This window comes from Phodopus roborovskii, unplaced genomic scaffold (assembly GCF_943737965.1).
Source record: "Phodopus roborovskii unplaced genomic scaffold, PHOROB, whole genome shotgun sequence".
Lineage (NCBI taxonomy): Eukaryota > Metazoa > Chordata > Mammalia > Rodentia > Cricetidae > Phodopus > Phodopus roborovskii.
The window spans coordinates 6,839,530-6,849,339 of NW_026126515.1; the positions used below are offsets into that span (position 1 = coordinate 6,839,530).

Consider the following 9,810-nt stretch of genomic DNA (forward strand, 5'->3'; position numbering starts at 1 on the left):
GCCCAAAGAAGACCTCCCTTGTTGTCTGATAGTGTGTTCTTGTTTCTGAAGCAAGGCTCAGCATGGCAGACAGATGGGTGTGGGATCTGCTGTTGGTGGAGAAAGATGTAGCAGGCTTGGGCTGAAGGAGTTGGTCTTCAGAACCCTCAGTCCTGTTCACTCAGCTCCAGATGGGAGGTGTTCTGGGCTCACACAGCCTTGTTTAAGTGCTCACATTAGCAGCAGGCTGGGGTTCCCATTGAAGCATCATCTCTTGTCAGAAAGCCAAGACTTGTTCAGAATGAAAACAGAATTCTTCCCAAAGAGGCTAAATCACTGGCGCTAATTAGTCTCAGTGGTGGCGGGTGCGTGGGGTGGTGCTAATGGCAAATCTGTGAGTGTGCTCTCCTAAATAAGGACAATGGCTTTGTTCACAAGCAGAGGCATACCATGAGTAGCCTTGATCCCCAAGACCCTGTGCTGGGCTCACATGCATGTGAGTCTCACAGGGATTGTGAGACACTTCTTGTTGGATCCGAGACATTCAGAACAGTTATTGTCATTGGAGACAATGTGGTGTCTATGTACCAGCACTACAGCCCTTCTCAGGGGGAGGCAAAACAGGGTGAGTCCTTTGATCCTTCACTCACCATGAACCACTGGCATGCTACACATAGTCTGGAGCAGCTGAAGATAGCTCAAACATGCTATTTATTCCCTCTCCCCCAAAACGACAGTCTCATCCTCCCCCCCCCCCTTGGCTTTTTGAGACAGGGTCTCGTGCAATCCAATCCGGCCTTGAATGTACTATGCATCCTTGTCTCACAAAAGGAAAAAGAAAAACGTAATGCATAAAAATGTTTAAAGAAGTCTAAGAAATGGCTTTTGTAAGTCACCAAAAGAGTCGATTCTGGTGTGCACATCTCCCTGACTACCGGTCTCGTGCTCCGACCACAGCCCTTCACCACCAGACCACACTTCCCTAAATAAATAACTACTTCTGCATGCTGGGGACAGGGCATGTACGGCAGCACTTACGTACGTAGGCGGCACAGACAGCAGCCTTTCACTTAATGTGGCAATAACACAGGCTAAGCCATGCACACCCAACTTCACAAAGTTACCGAATGTCTTGACGCCGGTTGGGTTTCTCTACTGCAACAGAGCAAAATCAGAAACGCTGGCATGACATAAGAAAAATCTGCTGAGAAAAAAAAATTTCCCTCCTCCTTTCCTCCTAACTCTCTTCCTTCCTTCCTTCATCCCTTCCTTCCTTTAGCTAGAGATAGCCCAGTTCCCTGTGTAGCCAAGGATGTCTGAGCTTCTACACTCACCACCTAAGTACAAGTCTCACAGGCATGTGTTACTATACCTGGCTCCCCAGCTCCTCTCTTTTTGGTTTGGTTGTTTGTATTTGTTTTGTTTTTACAAGACAAGGCCAGTCTCACTTTGTAACAAGGGCGGCCTGGAACTCCGAGTGTAGTCCAGATTCAAAGCCACCCTCCTTCTTCACCATGCCGAGTGCAGGGATTGCAGGCAGGAGCTACAACACCTGCTTTGAATTTGTTTTTAATTTGGGTTAAAACCAGACCTGAGATTCTGTAGCTTTTTGACTTTTGATTTCCAGTGAGAGGAACTCGGCACACAGATAGTCATTCATTGCCAAGGTTCTGATGCCTCATGCTCAGACTTGTCCAGAGCACGGAATCCCTGCCCTACTGGGAGGCAGTGCTATGCGCTCTGGAACATAAACACCTGTCTCAAAGTTGCTCTGACCTTTGCAAAATGGCAAAGATAAGCTCACACGCAGGCACTGATTTGTCTTTATTTTTAGGCTACATTGTATGAGCTCCATTAAAACAAAACAAAACAAAAAAAGCATACTTTTAATTGGGAGATCATTGTACTACAGATTTGTGAAGGATATTTTAATACATGTGTTCATTTTTTAATGATCAAACCAGAATAACTAGTATGTCCATTATCTCAAACGCTTATAATTTCTTTGTGGATAAAAGTATCTAAAACCCTCTCTTCTTTTTTATAGATATTTTGAAATATATGTTATTAGCCAGGTTTAGTAGCTTACATCTGTAATCCTGGCCCTTGGGAGGTGGAGGCAGGAGGTCAGAAGGTCAAGGTCATCTTCAGCTGCATGATGAGTTTTGGCCAGCTTTGAGGCCCTGTCTCAAAATATGAAAGCACACATATGCGTGAGTGTGTGTGTGTGTGTGTGTGAGAGAGAGAGAGAGAGAGAGAGAGAGAGAGAGAGACAGCACAACCTACTGTTCCTGGATAATTGTGTCTTTGTATTATCCACCAACTTTCCTACTCCTTCCAGCCTCTGGTGTCCTGTTTTCTTCTTTCTACTTCCAAGAGTTCCACACCCTGAGATTTCAAATGTGAGATCGTGTGGTATTTGTTTCTTGGTGACTGGCTTATCTCACCTAGAATGATGTCTGTAGGTTCCTCCATTCTATTGCAAAGGAGATTTTCTCTACTTTTGAAGAGTGAAAATACTATTTCGCTGTGTAGGTACATATCCCTATTTAAAGAGTCGATGCCTCTGTTGATGGACACAGTTGTTTCTATGTTCTGGCTACTGTGATGAAAGCTGCTATAAACACCTGTGAAACACACCTAACACGATTTCCTTTTTCTGCTTGCTCTTGGGTTTTGTGGATGGTGGGGTTAAACTCAGGGCCAGGTAGTCATGGTGCCACCGAGTCACACCCCCAGCCTGCCCCATTTCTTAAGCTGTGAATTTTATGCTAATGGTGGTTGCCATGAGCAAGTAGACATGTAAGAGTATCTTTATGTCATAGGATGTCACTGGTTGTTAGTAGGGGGGGAGATGGGAGGGTTTGAATATAGGGCTTGAACCCTATTTAGTATTCTGACCCTTTTCAATCCTAGTCATGTCATTACCCAGAGGACAGATGATTAAGGCCCCCACCTCTCTGGATTGCAGTTACTCTGCTGAATTCTGTCACCAAATCCTCTTTGTGCCCCTTACTACTCCATTCTTAGATCTGTTAAGTCACTTACTACAGCCCCATAATACTCTATTGCTTTACATGTCTTCTCTAGGAGCCTTGGCTCTGTGTGAAGGAAGGATAGGTCCACCTCAGTTTATCAGCATATATATGTATGTGTGTATATATATGTATGTATGTATGTATGTGTGTATGTCAGCACACACACACACACAAGCACATACACACATTTACATTGGTTTTTTTGAGACAAGGTCTCTCTGTGTAGCCCTGTTGTTCATTCTGCAGACCAGACTGGCCTCAAACTCAGAGATCTGCCTGCCTCTGCCTCTTGAGTGCTGGGATCAAAGGCATGCACCACCAAGACTGGCCTGGTCCATGCCATTTATTACAGTAAGAGTTATATTCTACCCCAGCCCCTCAATAGTCTTTGTTAAATAAATTAGAGAAAATATTAATAGTTGCTATGTCCTTTTAAAATGATTATTTTATATGTATAGGAGTTTTGTCTGCATGTTTGTCTGTGCAATATACGTGTGCCTGATGCCCAGGGAGGCCAGAAGAAGAGAGCATTGAATTGAAACTGGATTCTCTGGAAAAGCAGCCAGTGCTCTCTTACCCACTGAACCATCTCTCCAGTCTCTAGCTTGTCCTTTTCAGAGAACACTCTGGCCACAATGGTGGCAGAGGAAAAAGAGAGCTAACTTATTCGGAGGAGAAAGGTTAACCTAAAGACCCCCCTTTCCCGCTTTTAATTGCTGAAGGAGGAGTAAGTGATGTATAAAATAAATCCTGGATATAAAATCTTGACATATCTTTGAGGTGTTGGCCTGAGCTGCTTCAAACCTGAAGAGAAAGTAAATCAAATCCCTCTAGGTTTTATCCCTCAGATGCAGTTGTGAGTGGAAGGCAAGGCCAGACAGACCCAGGAATTCAAAGCTTGACCTACTTTGTCGAAACTAATAAGAGGAAAGATGTCTGCGCAATCTCTCTCCCTCTCTCTCTTTTTCTCTCTCTCTCTGTCCTTCTGTCTCTCCCTCTTTCATAGTAAAGGGCAGTGGAAACACATGACAACGAAATCACTTCAAGTCTGTGTTTGTGTATCGCGTTGTTCCCTCCCCCTCCCCCTCTTTCGAGTGAGAAAAAAAAAATAGGTGCCTAAATTCCCACCAACATAAACCAATGACATACAATGATGAAATTCTGTTTTCACCTCTGCCTGTGACAGGGAATGCAAAAATAGCAAGTGGCCTATTTCCACGAATCCCCGCCTCCCTGCCCTCCCCGCTCCCGCCGGGTTTGGATCTCTAAGAATGGAGGCTAGCTCACAGCCCGGAGCCAGCCCGGATCAGCCCCCGGACCCGAGGGTGATGTCAGGCGGGCGGGAGCGGCCGCAGCCGGGCCAGGAAGGCCGCGGCCCTTGGGGAGCAGGGAGGGCGGGTGGCCTCGATGGGCGGACCGTGCGCCGGGCCACGCCGCGTCGCCTGGAGACGGGCCTGGCGGCGCTGTGTTGCTGTAAACAGCCGCTTCGCTGTTACTATCTATAGCAAGATCGCCTGGCTCCCGGGTGCGGCGGCCCGAGGCAGGTTGCGGTTCTGGACCCCTTGCGCCCCTAAAGATCTATCCATTGCCCCAATCCTCTCTGGCCTTTCTTGTAATGCCCACCGGTTGGCTTGACCCCGGGCACCATAGAATGGAGACGAAAGGACACCTGAGTTCCGCGAGGTACCCCAGGGGTGACCGGCGCTCCGGGGCCGAGTCCAGTCAGCCTAACCCGGCTTGTCCTTTGCAGAAGGACGGAAGGCTGAGGGCACGTAGGGCTATGTTCTACTCTGAAGCACCTGGCCTCCCCAAAGTTCCATCTTCCAAGATTCACAGAGCTGTGCTTAGGTCCCAGAAGCCAAACTCTCCCCTACTCACAGCTGGGCACAGTGCTTCCAGTCCCCTCTGATCCCCCTCCTCCCAAGTCCGACCTGGAAAATCACCCGCTGCCGGCTCCCTGAAAGCGCAGTTTCATGCTTGGATCCAGCCCCCCCCCCCCAACCTCGCCGGCACAGACTTGTGTTCTCCCCCAGAGCTCGCCTCACTTTGTAATCCCGAGCTGCCCCCTGCTCATTAACAACCGCCCCCCCACCTCCCTCCCACCGCCCTCCGTCCCCAGCTCAAAACCAAGCAAACGACCTCTTCAGGCATCCTTGGCAGGGAGGGTTTGCACAATGTCTACCCGTCAGTGTCTCCGGGGACTGGCAGTCACCCTGATAGCTCCAAGTGGCTTAGGGCCGGGGTGGGGGTGCATTCTTCCTTCAAAACACAGCTGAATGAATGAATGAACGGACTCAGTGTCATAGGTAAAATAAGTTATTGTACACTTATTTAGAATTCCTCCCTTGCTGCTTCCAATCAGTCCTGGGGTTACTCGGGGCCAGGGGCTGGATCGAGGGGCTGAGAAGCTGATAACATTTTTTATTTTCTTTTTTGCACTGATTTGCGGTGGGCAAGCTCTCCTTTGAGAACAGAGGCTTCAAGCCTTTAGGGCTGTGTGCCTGTTTCTCCCAATACCAGATTCCGAGAGGTCCCAGATTCCTGGACTATGGAAAGGAGGCGACCCCCGTCCCCGCCCTGACCTTGGGAACAGGGTCCACATTGAATCAGGTGCGAATGTTCGCTCGCCTTCTTTGCCTTTCCCGCCTCCCCTCCCCCGGCCGCGGCCCCCGCTCCCCCCCCCCCCGCCCCGCGCTGCACCCTCAGAGTTGGCTGCAGCCGGCAAGCAGTTCCCGTCAATCCCTCCCTCCTTTACACAGGATGTCCATATTAGGACATCTGCGTCAGCAGGTTTCCACGGCCGGTCCTTGTAGACCTGGGGGGGACGATCCCCAAAACCCTATATGCGGAGAGTCCAGGAGACCCCCTAAGACCCCTCTTGTGAACACACATAGGTAAAAAATACGTGTCAAGACGGAGGCCGGGGACCTGGGGCGCAGAGTTGACTACAGGGCGGCCGCAGAGGGCCCTGGGGCGCGCGTCTCCCCTCCACTGCCACAGTTCCGCCCAGTGACGTGTTCTGTTCATTCACAAGCGCTTCTATAAAGGCACCGGCTGAGGCGCCTACTACTCCAACCGCGACTGCAGCTAGCAACTGAGAAGACTGGATAGAGCCGGCGGCGCGAACGAGCAGTGACCGCGCTCCCAGCAGCTTTGCTCGGCAGCTCGCACCAGTGTCTGTCTATCCCTGGACCCCTCGCCGGACTTTCCTTAAACCTCGACCATGATGTTCTCTGGGTTCAACACCGACTACGAGGCGTCATCCTCCCGCTGCAGCAGCGCCTCCCCGGCCGGGGACAGCCTTTCCTACTACCATTCCCCAGCAGACTCCTTCTCCAGCATGGGCTCCCCTGTCAACGCACAGGTGAGTTTGCCTTCGTGCAGCCGCCGGGTCCGTGCTGAGGATCTCAGAAGAGGGGACACCGGAGTGGGACACTCGGGGATGTCAGTTGGAGGGGGCGGCTCTTAATCTTTAGATCGGGAGGGAGACTGGTGGTCAGGAGCAGCCCTAGCCTGGGAACCCTGGACTTGTCTGAGCGCATGCAAGCTTGTCATAGTAAGACTTAGTGCCCCCTTCCCGCGCCGCAGGTTTATTTTGAGTGGCCTGCGCTCTTCTCTCGGTGATTTGTCTCTGAGATCAGCTGGGGCCTACGAGTCTTAACTCAAAGACTCTCTAACTAGAACCTGGGAGGCGGCAAACATTGGCAATCCCCCCTCCTGGGGCAGCCTGGAGCAGGGAGGGGGGAGGAGGGTGCTGCGGGCGGGTGTGTAAGGCAGTTTCATTGATAAAAAGCGAGTTCATTCTGGAGACTCCGGAGCGGCGCCTGCGTCAGCGCAGACGTCAGGGATATTTATAACAAACCCCCTTTCAAGCGAGTGATGCTGAAGGGATAACGGGAACGCAGCAGTAGGATGGAGGAGAAAAGCTGCGCTGCAGAATTCATGGGAGGAAATTGGGAGAGCTCTTATCTCGGATGAGATGCATAAAGGAAGACACAAGCAGTCTGTGACCCGAATGTTTCTCTCTCTTCCTGCTGCATGCGACACTAAAGCTCTACCGGTATCTGGAACCTACTCGCTCACCTCCAGTTTCTTCTTTTTGTTTTGTTTCAGGACTTCTGCGCAGATCTGTCAGTCTCTAGTGCCAACTTTATCCCCACCGTGACAGCCATCTCCACCAGCCCAGACCTGCAGTGGCTGGTGCAGCCCACCCTGGTCTCCTCCGTGGCCCCATCGCAGACCAGAGCGCCCCATCCCTACGGAGTCCCCACTCCTTCGACTGGGGCTTACTCCAGGGCGGGAATGGTGAAGACCGTGTCAGGCGGCAGAGCTCAGAGCATCGGCCGAAGAGGCAAAGTGGAGCAGGTGAGCAGTGATTCTGGGCCTGGGGTTAGGGGGCAGCGGGGGTGGGGGTGGGGAGGCGGGGACGGGGACACATCAGAGAGGTAAAACCCTAATGCAATGACTGTACTTCCAGATCTAGAGGCAGGGCTCCAAGCCCTTTCCCTCTCTGTCAAATTCTGACCCTTGGCCCCAAGAAATTCTCTAGACAGTTTCCCCAACAGCTTCCTACCTCATTCTTTAGCCTGGGAGCTTCTTTGTTCTCTTGCTAAAGATCTTACTTTATATGCAAATGATAGCCTGCCAACTGCAAGTTAGAAAAAACTGCTTCACCCAGAGGTGTGGGTGCTGTAGGACCCAGTTTTACTGAAGTGGCTGAATGGAGGTGACGCCAGACAACCTTATTGAATTTTTTCCTTTTATTATTATTATTATTCTAGTTATCTCCTGAAGAGGAAGAGAAACGGAGAATCCGAAGGGAAAGGAATAAGATGGCTGCAGCCAAATGCCGGAATCGGAGGAGGGAACTGACTGATACTCTCCAAGCGGTAGGTAGAGCCTGCTGGCTATTTCCAAAACTTCAAAGTTGGAGTTTGGGGCTAAGGGGTCAGGGTCCTTGAGCAAGACTGTGTCTTATGCTTTTTTTCATCTCTCCTCGTGCAGGAGACAGACCAACTTGAAGATGAGAAGTCTGCGTTGCAGACCGAGATTGCCAATCTGCTGAAAGAGAAGGAGAAACTGGAGTTCATTTTGGCAGCCCACAGACCTGCCTGCAAGATCCCGGATGACCTGGGCTTCCCAGAAGACATGTCTGTGGCTTCCCTGGATTTGACTGGGGGTCTGCCTGAGGCTGCTACCCCAGAGTCCGAGGAAGCCTTCTCACTGCCTCTCCTGAATGAGCCTGAGCCCAAGACTTCACTGGAGTCAGTCAAGAGCATCAGCAGTATGGAGCTGAAGGCTGAGCCCTTTGATGACTTCTTGTTCTCAGCATCATCCAGGCCCAGTGGCTCTGAGACGACGGCTCGATCTGTGCCAGACATGGACCTGTCCGGTTCCTTCTATGCAGCAGACTGGGAGCCCCTGCACAGTAGCTCCCTGGGGATGGGGCCCATGGCCACAGAGCTGGAACCCCTGTGCACCCCGGTGGTCACCTGTACTCCCAGCTGCACAACTTACACGTCTTCCTTTGTCTTCACCTATCCGGAGACTGACTCCTTCCCCAGCTGTGCAGCTGCCCACCGAAAGGGCAGCAGCAGCAACGAGCCGTCCTCTGACTCACTCAGCTCACCCACACTGCTGGCCCTGTGAGCAGACAGGGAAGGGGAGGCAGCCGGCATCCAGAAGAGCCACTGCCTGAGTTGGTGCATTACAGAGAGAAGAAACACATCTTCCCTCGAGGGTTCCTGTAGACCTAGGGAGGACCTGATCTGTGCGTGAAACACACCAGGCTGTGGGCCTCAAGGACTTGAAAGTATCCTCCTCTGGACTCAAGTCCTCACCTCTTCCGGAGATGTAGCAAAAACAAAACAAAACAAAACAAAAAAAAACCGCATGGAGTGTATTGTTCCTAGTGACACCTGAGAGTTGGTAGTTAGTAGCATGAGAGCCAGGCCTGGGTCTGTGTCTCTTTTCTCTTTCTTAGTCTTCTCATAGCATTAACTAATCTGTCGGGTTCATTATTGGAATTAACCTGGTGCTGGATATTTTCAGATTGTATCTAGTGCAGCTGATTTTAACAATACCTACTGTGTTCCTGGCAATAGTGTGTCCCAATTAGAAATGACCAATATTAAACTAAGAAAAAAAGAAATAGAACTTTATTTTCCAGTAGATAGGAGTAAGTAGCTATATCCATGTACTGTAGTTTCTCTTCAACGTCAATGTTCATCGTGATGTCACTGATCATGCATTGTTGAGGTGATCTGAATGTGCCGACATTAACAGTTTTCCATGAAAACGTTTTATTGTGTTTTCACTTTATTTATTAAGATGGATTCTCAGATATTTATATTTTTATTTTATTTTTTTCTACCCTGAGGTCTTTCGACATGTGAAAAGTGATTAGGAATGAAAATGTTAAGCATTGTTTGCTTATTGTTCCAAGACATTGTCAATAAAAGCATTTAAGTTGAATGCGACCACCTTGTTGCTTGCTCTCTTTTGTTCAGAGGGTCACAGATGGTTTCTGGAAGGCATTCTCAGAGACCAGTTTGTCAAGATTGGTAGGTTCTGGAGGGAGACACGCCTCTGTCTGTTCCCTTATCACACAGAAGGAAACGCTAGTTGGGGATATTTGACAGATACTTGTGTTCATATTGCATTGCTAAGATTTTCTACGTACCTGCCCTGGGGGATGGAAAGCTGTGTGTAACAGCTTGAGTAAGGTCACACCTTCCTGCTTCTCCTATTTTCTGGGGGGAACATTCTTAAATTTATGTGCTCATCTTACATT

At 49.9% G+C, this 9,810-nt stretch overlaps 1 protein-coding gene across 1 annotated transcript; it reads left to right on the forward strand.

Annotated features, from left to right (window-relative positions):
• The first annotated feature begins 6,064 nt into the window (after positions 1–6,064).
• On the forward strand, positions 6,065–9,496 carry Fos (Fos proto-oncogene, AP-1 transcription factor subunit). Its single transcript, XM_051196357.1, has 4 exons — positions 6,065–6,381; positions 7,131–7,382; positions 7,799–7,906; positions 8,022–9,496. Exons 1-4 carry the CDS (start codon positions 6,241–6,243, stop codon positions 8,664–8,666), a joined length of 1,146 nt encoding a protein of 381 aa, XP_051052314.1. The 5' UTR covers positions 6,065–6,240; the 3' UTR covers positions 8,667–9,496.
• Positions 9,497–9,810: the final 314 nt, after the last annotated feature.

Excerpts from the sequence above, each read along its gene's own strand:
- Fos (XM_051196357.1), top strand. The coding sequence starts at position 6,241 with ATGATGTTCTCTGGGTTCAACACCGACTACGAGGCGTCATCCTCCCGC. Across the intron at positions 7,383-7,798 it reads GAAGAGGCAAAGTGGAGCAG|TTATCTCCTGAAGAGGAAGA; the intron begins GTGAGCAGTGAT and ends TTATTATTCTAG. Across the intron at positions 7,907-8,021 it reads TGACTGATACTCTCCAAGCG|GAGACAGACCAACTTGAAGA; the intron begins GTAGGTAGAGCC and ends CTCCTCGTGCAG.